Here is a 12,625-nt window from a genome sequence, read left to right on the forward strand (position 1 = left end):
TTACATAAGTTTGAGTTGTTGTACAGTTGTAGGGAGTATTATTTGTTACATAAGTTTGAGTTGTACAGTTGTAGGGAGTATTGTACTTTACATAAGGATGAGTTGTTGTACAGTTGTAGGGAGTATTATCTGTTACATAAAAGTGAGTTGTTGTACAGTTGTAGGGAGTATTATCTGTTACATAAAAGTGAGTTTTTGTACAGTTGTAGGGAGTATTATCTGTTACATAAAAGTGAGTTTTTGTACAGTTGTAGGGAGTATTATCTGTTACATAAAAGTGAGTTTTTGTACAGTTGTAGGGAGTATTATCTTTTTCACAAGGATGAGTTGTTGTGCAGTTGTAGGGAGTATTATCTGTTACATATTGTGAGTTGTTGCACAGTTGTAGGGAGTATTATATTTTACTTAAAGGTGAGTTGTTGTAAATGTTCTATTTTAATCTTACAGGTTACAGTTTTTTCTTCGGGTGAAACGAGATATAATTTCCACGATACAAATCAAGACACGAGATTCCCAATTTTAGCTTTACAGTTTTTCATGCACTTTATTGAATATTTCTGCTGTTGTTGTACTGTGTTTTCAGGGACCACAGATCTTCTCAATAAATGTAATTTGCCAGTATTTAACTCCATTTTTCTTCAATCCAAACATAAGAAAATCTCACAAGATCATTTTCAGAATATGCGCTCAATCTCGCGGCAGTTCTGTCTCGTGAGATCTTGTCCCATCCCTCGTCTTTTCACCTTGTAATGACACCTCTTTTTTTTCCTTCTTCTTTTTTTTTTTTTTTTTTTTTTGACCTTTTTTTTTCTTTCACAGTGGTGCTGTTGATGTCACTGCTTCCTGTCTTCTTGTATTTTTGCAGAGATAAATCAATAAATATTTAAAGCTCAGCCAGACTTTACAAATGAGGTGAACACTTTGACAAAGGAGACGTCTATGTTCAGAAAAGTAGATCTATTTTTTTCTTTTTTTTCCAAATGGCAATACTAATTTTGAGAGTATAAAAATTAAAGTAACACCACAAACAGAACTAATCTCCAAATAAAAACAACCAGATCGTCTGTACTTAAACTTAATTATTTTGTTTATTAGTTAGTACACAGAGCATATTACAGATATTACATATGAACCATAAATCAGGTCAATAAATCTGCAGTCTGACAGTTACATTATAACATTTTACACTCTAACATTATGACCTGTCTCCAGCTTTGTCTAAACTAAACTCTTCTACAAAGACCTCAACTCACCAGAGTGTGAAACTGAGAAAATGTCTTCAAAGTTTTGGTTTTGTCCAGACAAACGTATAATAGGCAGGGCTCTCAAAATCTGACAATTATTTGCTATAAACAAGAAATATTTGTGTGCGAAAAATATTGAGCGCAAAATTGTAAAGTATAAAATAAGATGTTGTACAAAGGCAAAAGGCAGTAACAGTGTCAGTTTCTGCTTTTTGTCTTTGCACGACTCCATATTTTTGGCTTATGATACAGTACAGGAACTGACAAATAGGGGTCAAAGGTCAAATCTGAGCTCAATATTTTTTATGATATTTATTCACATGGTAAAGGAGCTCTCAAATACAAACAAAATGACATGAACTCATTTTTGACCAAACATGATGTTACAATGTTCAGTATAGGGATTGTAGAAGTTGTGTTGCCATTTGCGCCCCGTCCACACTAGTTCGAGTCATTTTCATTGTGGGTGCAGTGTTCGTTCACACTAATCCAACTGAAAACGGCTCCAGAGACGGAACGTTCTGGTGCTGCGTGTGTGGCGTTGTGTGGATGCCTGAAAACGCTGATATGCTGATGTAGGTCTGTATGCCGCAAAGTAATTCAGTGCCAAAACACTAAGAGGCTAGAATATATGTCCATTCATATAAACGGTCTGTGTGTACGACCTGCAGACGTATAAGCTCTGAAAAGTTTCACATGAACCAATGAGGTAGAAGCACAGAACAGACTCACCATAAGCAGAATATCCCCTCTGTCACAGAAAGAACACTCATATTCCACTGAGTCGTGTCCTTTAGTCCGATAGAAGCTGAACCACATCAGCACACAATAGTGAACTTTTTTTTTTTTTTGAGCACTTAGTTTATGCAAATGAGCCATGCAGTTTTAAGTTTTGTTTCTGCAAAATGTAAACAAATCTGCTCAAAGCTGTGTGAATAGGGAAGGCTTGCAGACACAGAAAGGATGATACGCAGATTCATTTCAGTGTAAACATAGTCTTGAACACATCCTATGTTGTTTGTGTGGCCAGACCGGCTTGTCAAAGCCTGATCCCGTCAGATCTCAGAAGCTCAGCAAGGTCGGGCCTGGGTAGTACTTGGATGGGAGACCAGTGGGAAAATCAGGTGCCATTGCCTAGTATGAAAGTGATGTGTGCGTGAGTGATGGTGGTGGTCAGAGGGACCAATGGTGTCAATTGGCTTGGCAGCCGCGCTTCCATTGGTATGCCCCAGGGCAGCTGTGGCTACAATAGTAGCTTACCATCACCGGGTATGGAGAAAAAGAATAATAAATCTATAATTGCTCTGTAAAAGCGTCTTTGTGACATGTGTCTGTGAAAAGCGCATAAATAAAGACTTACTTACTATTTCAGTGATGAAAAATGTGCACTGTTGCCATAGCAATTAACAATTCAAAACAAACTATTATATATTGTTGAATGCTGAAAAGTCTTCACAATGTCTCTTAAATACAGGAGGTTGTAGTGTATAACTTCTCTGTATCTGAGTCTGCTCTGTCTGCTCCGTGTGCAGGCCCAGTACATCCTGATCCACCAGGCCCTGCTCGAGCATAACCAGTTTGGAGAGACAGAGGTCAGCCTGAGCGAGCTCCACAGCACCCTGAGCACCCTGAAGGAGCAGGGCCCCGGGGAGGAGGGCACCCTCCTGGCGGACGAGTTTGAGGTACCGACACTCACTGCCACTCACAACCACGGAAAACAAATATTCTTATAATATTTGGAGAATATATTTGCAAAATCAGGATTCAGTTTCCAGAGTAATTTTCAAATGTTATATTTACACCATAATAATATTTAGTTCTCTGCATTATTTTCCCTAAAACATCTGATTGATCTTTACAGCTGCAGTTGTGGTTTCACAATATACTATGGGGAAAAACTAATTGAATTTATTTACAAGAATAACCGTTGTAAAGTAGCAGAGGGGCTCACACTCACACCAGCAACAATATGTCTGAGTCTGGGCGACTTTCCTCCAGAGAGTCCAGACCAAACCAAGCTCTCTGCAGAAGAATGTGTCAAATGTAGAAACTTAAGTGAATAAATTATTATTATAAATAAAGCATACCTTGACTTGACCAGCTTTTATCCTTGTAGTTATAGTGAATTGAAGTCTATTTAGCTCTAAACTGAGGTCTGCTGTTTCAGAGAATGCCCGTGTATAAGAACTGGAGAACGTACAACGCAGGGATCACCGAGGAGAACAAGAAGAAGAACCGGGTGTCTGCTGTAGTCCCATGTGAGTGAAAGGACAAAAAACACACCAGGAGCAGTAAATAATGCTCTTTCAACTCCATGTACACAGGAACGCAAAAAGTAAATCCACTTTAAATCCAATCCACTTTATTTATGTGGCACATTTTATAAACGTATCCAAAGTGCTGCACAGACAAATTAAGAAGAGAGTAAATCATATATAAAAATGATAGAGATTAAAATATATGTATGAATTATATATAAAAAGTGTTAAACTACATAAAGCTAAAAACTATAAAAATGAATTATGCTTATACAGTAGCTTATCACATTTAAAATCACTGTCTAAATATTTTAGAGCATTGTTTCCCAAAGAGTTGTGATCCTCTGGTGGGTCACAAGAAATTTCTTTGGGTCGCCTTGTCACGATCTGCATGTAGATCTGTGACATATGGTTCTGACACATGTTGAAATGTTAAGACATGTTCTGTATAATTTCTAATAATTTTGTAATTATTTTATTGCCTATTTTGTTCCAGTGTTGCTGGTTTAATTGAATGTTGAAAAGAAAAAAAAAGTGCTACATTTAATGTCCAAACAGGCGACTTCTGGATCCTTTTATTTCTGCTTCACTGACTGTCATTGTTTAAAACTTGAGTAAATCTAATAGTTCAGAGACACGATCACTCAGTCAACAATAAAATATCTTTCATTAATGTTCAATAATGCAAATCCACCTTTATTTTGTGATTTATGAATAATGTTTAATGAATGTTATGTTTTATTATTGAAGGTTTGTGACTTTTAAAATATAGATCCCCAGAAAAATGGTTTGGGAAATACTGTTTTAGAGTGTTTGTCCACTGATCCGAAGGTTGGCGGTTTGAATCCCACTCTCGACATAAACATCAGTGTCTGTGTACTCTAGTGTGTGTGTGTGTGTGTGAGTGTGTGTGTGTGTGTGTGTGTGAGTGGGTGAGAGGTTCCTTGATGTAAAGAGTTTTGTGTTATGTGCCTTGAAGGTGGAAAACTAAAAAATGTGATATTTTGCCATGACCATCTTAAGCTCTAAAACTGTATGTATTAGCCTTGTCTGGCACTTCCTCCCAAACTACCTTCACTTGAGTCCTATTATTAGTTTTTGACAGAATGATCCAAACGGAAGACCACCTTCACACGTGTGCCCTGTTGTCTGTTTCTCATAGACGACTATAACCGTGTGCTGCTGCGTCTGGAGGAGGAGCTCAGTCGGGACAGTCAGCACGATGAAGACGAGGAGGACGAGTCTTCTGATGAGGAAGAGGAGTCATCCAAGTACATCAATGCCACCCATGTCGACGTGAGTGTCTCATTACCTTTTTTTAAATTTTTTTAAATTGTATTTTTGTAGTGATGAGCGAATGGAGCCTCGTGAATCATTGATACCTCAGTCTCATATGGTTGGACGTGTCTGAGGCTTTGGAGAAACACTGACCTCTAGTGGACAAATTTAACCATTGGCACGCAGGTGTCTCAGCATCGATGAAGTATTGTTAGTGTAAGACAATACTTGTGTGCAGAGCGACACCGTACCTAACAACAACAACAATAATAATGATGATTTAAAATAATATGTAAAGAGAAACATATATAGCAGCTGTAAATAAGAAAATAGGTGTTATCTTGTTAGGTGGAATTAGATCAAAGTGATCCCAAACCATGGATCGCTTTTTTCCACTTGTAGACGCCATCGAAAATGAAACAAATGCCAAAAGTCGCCAAAATCACCACCAACGTCACACAATACTCCTCACTACCCAACATGTTTAACAAATATTGGTGCATCTTTTATACTGTAGCAGTTTAGCTTTTGTCAAACCACGGAAGTGCACTGAACACTCTGAAGCACTCTGAACCAATCACAGAGCAGAACATTCGCTGAGCCAATGAAACGCTTCGATACACTGAAGCGATCGACACGCAGAGCGAAGCAGTCGGGGGAGGGGCCGACACTTCCACACTTTGGTCACGTGAGCAGCTGCTGAGAGACGAGCTCCGAGGCAGTGCTTCAGAGTGATTTGTTTCAGAAAGAACGAGACGTGCTCCAGAGCTCCAACTCATTTACTCATCACAATTTTTTTGTACAGCATCTTTGATTCTTCTTCTTATTATTATATGTCATGTTTTTGCCCTGTTTTACGCCTGGTTTAAAATATCATTGTGGTGACCTGGTTTGTGGTGAGCTCAGTCTGTCCCTCTGGCACTGGACCAATTATATAGACTTCTCTGCTGTATTTGACCACAGTCTGACCCTAATGAACTGATTTAGCTGTAAGTTCTGTCGGTAAACAAATCTCTCACACTTATGGTGACCAGATCTTCAAAATTCTAAACTGGGACATATCTGGGTTGGGATGGTTGATATAAATGAAACTGTGAAAAGAGCGTGTAAAGTTGTGCATGCTTGATTCACTGTATAATCTGAGAGAATTTTATTGCATTTTTTCAAGCACAGTTTTCTGTATTTTAGTTACACAAATGACAAGATTCTCTGATTTACATTTACTGGGTTTCAAATTGGTCAAAACAGGGACAACTGGGACATTTCATGCATAAAACCGAGACAAATAAATGTGGAGACAGAGCTCAAAACTGGGACTGTCCCGGGTAAATCTGTTCACCTCACACTTAAAATGATGGTCACAAACTACTTGCATTTGCTATTTAGTTGAAAATCAAAGTCGTAAACAGGACCACGAACGCTCGCACTGATCACAGGCTCCTGAAAATATGCTCTTTAAATTCATTTTTGTATTCAGTTTTCAGATAAACAAATATACGTTGACAGTGTTTACTAATGTGCACTCTGTGTCTCTGTGTTGGAAACTGCTGAACATTCCACCATAGAGATACATGTAGAACCCTCTCAGCGTGATATCAATGCACATTAATAGATGCAGAGAACCAATCAGACACATGCGCTACGTGACATTATTATTTTTATTTTTTTATTTATTTTGGTCACAGGTATATTTTGACATTAATTCATAAACAGTCATATTTAACATATTCAGACCGAAAAGGTGCAGGCTGAAGCTTAAGCTTATCATGCCTGCCCTTTATTCCTTTGTCAGAGCTTCATCTTGACATCAGTTCATCTTCAAAAATACAGCAGAAGGAAACAAACTAATCAGTAACAGAACAACAAAGTTCTACAGCACAAACTAAGTATCATATTGCATGTATCTGTCCAGAGTTAAACATTTAATCTTCTTTATGAAGTGAAAGAAAGTGACATCTTCATTTTCCTTAAAACAAGACAAAGTAGACAGTGTCCCTTTACTCTTGAAGTTGGCTTGTATTATTTTGTATGGGGCTGCCAATCAAAAAAGTTCTATACCAAAGGTGGGCAAACTAAGGCCCGGGGACCACCCTTTAATCTTTTTAGTCCGACGAACTTCAAGAATAATAATAATACAAATTTATAGTGTTGCTTTGTAATGTTTTGTAATGATTTTCAATTATGGGATATTTCAATAAGATGGGATGTGTTTTCTACATATCTCATTATTTTTTTTTCTCTTATGAGGTGGATTACCAAAAAAACTCCATCCATTTGCTCCTGGTCTGGCCCTTCGGTCAAATTTTAGAACCCCTTGCGGCTCACGAATCAAAACGTTTGCTCACTTCTGTACTATATGGAACACAAAGCCAGTGGTGGAGTTTGCGATTTGGGGGCCCTAGGTGAACTTAAGTTTGGGGCCTTTGTTATAATGCACCGTTTTTATGTTTTGTTTTTATTTTTTTATATATTTATTGTCTGTTTTCCCCATTCAATCCACCATAATTCTATTTATTTGAGTTATGGTGGATTGATTGATTGATTGTGTTATTAGTTCGGTAGCCTTCAAGATAACCAGAACTGAGTTTTGAACTAGTTTTATTTTTTTAAATAGTACAATTAAATTTTTGTTGATATTCTTTACATATGATTATTATTATTTTTGTGATGATTCTTGTTAAAAGTAAACCATTCTCATTTAATGTCATATTGAGAGAAAATCAAATTGCTCTGAGTCGGGGTGTAACGATATCCAAGTCTCACGATACGATATTGTCACGGTATGAACTTCACGGTACGATATTTATTGCGATATGGTGGAGAAGCTCACGATTAAGGATGTAACAATATTCAAATGTCTCAGTATGATATTTTCACAATCTACATTTCACAGTATGATATTTTGTGGAGGCTAAACAGCTAAAACTGTTAATATGTGACTTTTTCCTCTTAAAATGCCTTAAAATCCAAAGAATTAAGACTTAAAAGTGTTAGAACTGTTATTTCTTCATGTAGCCTGCACTGAAATGGAGCAAAGGATCATGGTCTATGTAGTTCTCTGTCGTTTTTTAGCTGTTACTGCACCATAACTCTTCATTTAAACAAAGACTCTTGTAATTTGATATATTGTGATGATCCACGATATTATTGTGAGAACTTTGACGATACGATATCATGATATTTCGGTTACTGTTACATCCCAAGCTCTGAGGCCTCAGCCATTAGTGACACTGAGGTTTGGGGGCCCTTGGCAGCTGCCTGCTTTGGCCTAATGATAGCACCGCCTCTGCACAAAGCTACAGTATTTTAAAGCTATTTAAAATATATATTTTTATTTTTATTTATTTATTTCATTCATAAAGTATAAAAAGACACTGACAGTGTCACAACATCAGACACAAAAGAAGCAGAAAGAAGAAAAAAATCTCATGTTCTCTGCCCCCCTTTGCTTTTTCAAGACAAAACATCAACACCAATGGTCAGTAAACATTCCAAATCAGTTCAGGCACAATTACTGATCAACTGCAAACAGAAATCCTCACTTTTATGCACAAGAACTTAGTTTTCTTTTTCATACATACACATTGTATTTGATTTTATGTGTTTTTAAATGTCATCATTGTACTTGATTCTTTGATTTCTTTGTCAAGTCTATTCCATAAGTGAACTTCTTTCACAGCGACGCTTTGCTCCATAATCTTGGTTCTGAATCTGTTCTTTTTAAACATGTAGGTTCCTTTTAAATTTTAGTGGCTTGTTCTAATCTCAAACACTCTTTGAATATTTGCAGGTATTGACTTGTTGGTCACATGAACAGTAACCATTTTACACAAATCAAGCTGCTTTCTGTCAGATTTTAGTGGCAAAACTTTCCTTAAAGAACTGAATAAGGTAAATAGAACATATAGGTAGTACATTTTCTCAGAAGTATGTCAAAAAAGAGAAGTCAGTCAGTGTGGTTCACCAAAACCATTACATTAGAAATGCACTTGCAAAATATGTTTCCTAAAATGGAGGAAGTTTCACCTCTGCTCATCAACACCACACTGAAATTCTTTATATGGAAAACACGAAAGTCTGACTAGGTTATTCAACACCAGGAACGCTCCAGTCTCCTCTCAATATTCTCGTATCATTACTTCAGATACAGTTTTAGTTTTTAGTGCTTCCAAGCTGTTTCTCACTTCTCTGCTTTATCTTTCCCAGTTTCCATAAGCCACCATCACGCCACGTCAGGCCTGTCAATCACTATCTGTGTGTGTTTCTGACTGGCCAGGAGGGTTAATTATTATAAAGCTGCTGTTTTCGACTAAAGCATTGCACTTTCTCCTCACAGGGTTACTGGGGCTCCCGCTGCTTCATCACCGCTCAGACTCCTGTGTCAGACACGACTGCCGACTTTTGGCTCATGGTTCATCAGAAGAAAGTGTCCTCCGTCATCATGCTGTCCGAGGAAGACAAGGTAACACAAACCAAACGCAAGATGAGAATTATACAGCGGCAGATATTTACATGTTTATGTTCATATTTAATTCATTTCACACCCTGAGCCACTGGAGAGAGTGGCAGCAGGGTACAACAGCTCCTGAGGTGTTCCCGAAGTCCATGTTTACTTAATTCATTATGTTTTTGTGTTGTTTAAGCCACATTTCATTTCGAACTCTTCAGAGATCTTGTCCGCAATAATCTTTTTTTTGTGTGTATCAAAGTGTATGACTTTTTGTTGTCTTGTTGTCAATGTAGAGTTCGTAGATTGTGCACTTACTGGTTTAAAAAAGTTTCTACAATCATAATTAAAAATGAGTTGCCAGAGCCTTCACCTGCAGATAGAGACACATGTGAAGCTCAGAACCTCCAGAATTCCCTCCCTGAGCTGCAGAGGCTGCACTACCACTGACTCATGACTGGTGCATGTGCTGGGGTTTAGGGAGAGACCGTTCCGATCAGAGAGAGACATTTTAGGTTTAAACACTCTGGATTTCAGCGGTGAAACTGGCAACGCAAATGAGAGACTCGTGTGAGCTGATTGTGCTTTGTGAATAGAAAATAGTCTCTTTAAATGTTTCTTTTCTTCTCAGGAGTGCGTATACTGGCCCAAAGAGAAAACCACGTACGTAGATGTGGAGGTGGAGGTGACGTCTACAGAAATTACTCCAGTTTTCGTGAGCCGCACCATCAACATCCGCCACGTGAAGGTGAGCGAAACAAACGCCCTCTTACTGTTGGACCCTCTGTCTGATCCAACACATGTTCTAACTCTGAAACATTTACCTGATTTTGACTTCATTTGATGGGTTATAACTGTTGTGAAAATAGTTTTACACCAATTAAGAAGCAATTTGTGAAGAAAAGTTTGACTTAGACTTAGACAAACTTTATTGATCCACAAGGGAAATGATTTGGACACAGTAGCTCACACATCACAATATAATATAATAATAAAGAGAAAAACATATAAATGGTAATAATACATTCTAAATAAGCAAAATAAAAATAAATAAATAAATAAAAAACAGCAAGAGGGACCTGCCTGTCAAATTAGTATTATAATCTATATGTACAATGCAAAATACAGTAGAAAAAAATAAGTAATAAAATATTAAATTCCAAGCTTAAGTTGAAAAATATGTTGAAAATTACAGGAAGTGGAGAGTCCACTGGGAAAATTCTGTCCAAAAGTTTGGCAGCACAGAAAACACAAGAAACATGTTTTTTCTGATACTTTAAACACAATTTAAACAAAATCAAGGTGTTTTCTTATGCTATGTGTCAGATAGTAACTTCTGTGTGCATTAAAGGAGTTTTTCTAGGTAACAGTACATTTGTGAAATTGCCTAGGGTGATGTCATGATTTCCAACCTTAAAGTACAATTTTAAACCTAAAAAATGCCAAATGGAAAAAAAGAATGTGAGTGTTTTTACAAAAATCTTTAATATAATGATTGTATCTGTGTTTTAGACAAATAAGTAGTGTTTTAGAAATAAGTAGAAGTTGTTTCATGTGGATAGACCGAGTAATTACAGAAATATTAAACATAAAGCAGATCAGCACATTTGCATTTTACAGCTTAAAGGCAAATTTTACTATACATTTTGAGTTAGTTTAGATGTTATGATGCCTTATGATGAACCAACCATCATAAATAGAAAGTTTCTGTTCAAAAAAATCACAATCCCTCTCAGCTGAAGTACCTGAAGTGACCACATGATGGCACTGTACACAACTGAAAATCAACAACAATACCAACACATTTACCTTTCAGTTTTCACTTTTCCTCATAATATGAATTATTTAAATGTATAGGGGGGTCCACCACCTGCTTGTCTCCACGGAGATGTTATTTCTTTGCCTGGAATGTTCCACAGTATGGCATTCTTGCATGTATTCCTCAGAGCAGATATTCTCAATGCATGTGAGCAAAGTTCTCCCACCAGATCTGCCTTGTAACTCTCACACTGGAGATATAACAACAACATCACAAACATCTCCATAGAGACAAGCAGCTGGCAGACCATAACCAGAAAAGTGACATAGTGTGCCTTTAACTGTGCCTTTAACTGTGCCTCCCTGGTCCACAGAGGAAAGAAGGCCGAGCGGTCAGACATTTCCAGTTCCTGAAGTGGGGAGAGGGAGAGTTACCGGAGAAGCCCCAGGACCTGATGGACATGCTGAAGGAGGTCAGGAGCAAATGTGGAGACAGCAAAACACTCCGAGTCTCTCCAGCTCTGGTTCACTGCAAGTAAGACATGATTCTGACCATTCTTAAAACGTACTTACTTTTTTTCATTTTGGTGGTGTTTATTGTGCAGAAAAACACAGAAAAACATCTCCATAAACCTGACTCTTATCTGACTCGCTTGGTTCAATGAAAATGTTGATCTTTTAAAGAAAATATTCCATAGTTTGGCATGAAACACATTTATCTCCATGTGAAAATGTTCCAAAGTATAGCTTTAACTTTTTATTTTCACATAATCAGAAATAAAAGTATTAGTAATTAGTAATTGGTAGATTAAACTAATTACTGTGAATTATTTTTTCAGTATAATATTTATTTGGTTTCCACAAACAAACAAACACTATGTGCCAGTGCACATATGTAAATAAATATATCTCGCTGGTCCAAGAGATTGTACCGAATTTTGATAATGATAATGATAAAAAGTTTATTTTGGATGTTTCCATAAATAATAAATTGCATAATCATACAGTAAATGATAAATTACATATGAAATAATCAACAGATACATAAAGACTATTATTTTACATTGCTCATCACAACTATAATATCCACAAATAGAAATAAAAAGAAAAAAAATCAATTGTTCCGAAAAAGGAGTGGGGAGAAGCAATGCTTATCTACCCCCACCCCCTTTTTCTTCAAAACACAAACAAGATATCCTGTCGTTTAACCATTCATGGAAACAGGCAGGTGTTGTGGTCTTCCATTCCCTCAGAACAGTGCTGTTTGTGATAATCATGTCAAACAGAATGGTTTGATCTGAATACAGAAGCACCACAATCAGAACATCAGGCAGGATCATTCTCTTGTATATGATACTGTATAAATGACTATTACTAGTATTTTTTTGAAACTACTCTTAGATAGGTACTAGGTTTTTATTTAAAGAGTATATAACTGAATAAAAGGGACTTATTTTGTGCTGTTTTGTTTTTCAGTGATGGCTCTAGCCGCTCTGGCCTGCTGGTGGCGCTGTGGAACCTGCTGGACAGCGCAAACACAGAGAAGCTGGTGGACGTTTTCCAAGTGGTGAAAACTCTGCGTAAAGAGAGAGGGAACATGATCTCCACTCTGGTGAGGACAGGCTCTGGGGCTGTGGAGG

The 12,625-nt window shown here is 37.2% G+C and overlaps 1 protein-coding gene and 1 pseudogene across 1 annotated transcript in view; both read left to right on the forward strand.

Moving 5' to 3' along the window:
- ptprc (protein tyrosine phosphatase receptor type C) overlaps positions 1-12,625 on the forward strand; it is a 63,280-nt gene that overhangs the window by 46,607 nt on the left and 4,048 nt on the right. Inside the window, exons 25-31 of the mRNA XM_020927747.2 lie at positions 2,777-2,926; positions 3,412-3,502; positions 4,665-4,798; positions 9,117-9,242; positions 9,859-9,975; positions 11,360-11,520; positions 12,462-12,597. Coding sequence (XP_020783406.2) covers positions 2,777-2,926; positions 3,412-3,502; positions 4,665-4,798; positions 9,117-9,242; positions 9,859-9,975; positions 11,360-11,520; positions 12,462-12,597 — 915 coding nt within the window. The remainder of the gene's footprint in view (positions 1-2,776; positions 2,927-3,411; positions 3,503-4,664; positions 4,799-9,116; positions 9,243-9,858; positions 9,976-11,359; positions 11,521-12,461; positions 12,598-12,625) is intronic.
- On the forward strand, positions 2,263-2,380 carry LOC129412224 (5S ribosomal RNA; annotated as a pseudogene).

This window comes from Boleophthalmus pectinirostris, unplaced genomic scaffold, assembly GCF_026225935.1.
Source record: "Boleophthalmus pectinirostris isolate CB_2022bp ecotype Guang Dong unplaced genomic scaffold, ASM2622593v1 HiC_scaffold_7, whole genome shotgun sequence".
NCBI classification, from domain to species: domain Eukaryota; kingdom Metazoa; phylum Chordata; class Actinopteri; order Gobiiformes; family Gobiidae; genus Boleophthalmus; species Boleophthalmus pectinirostris.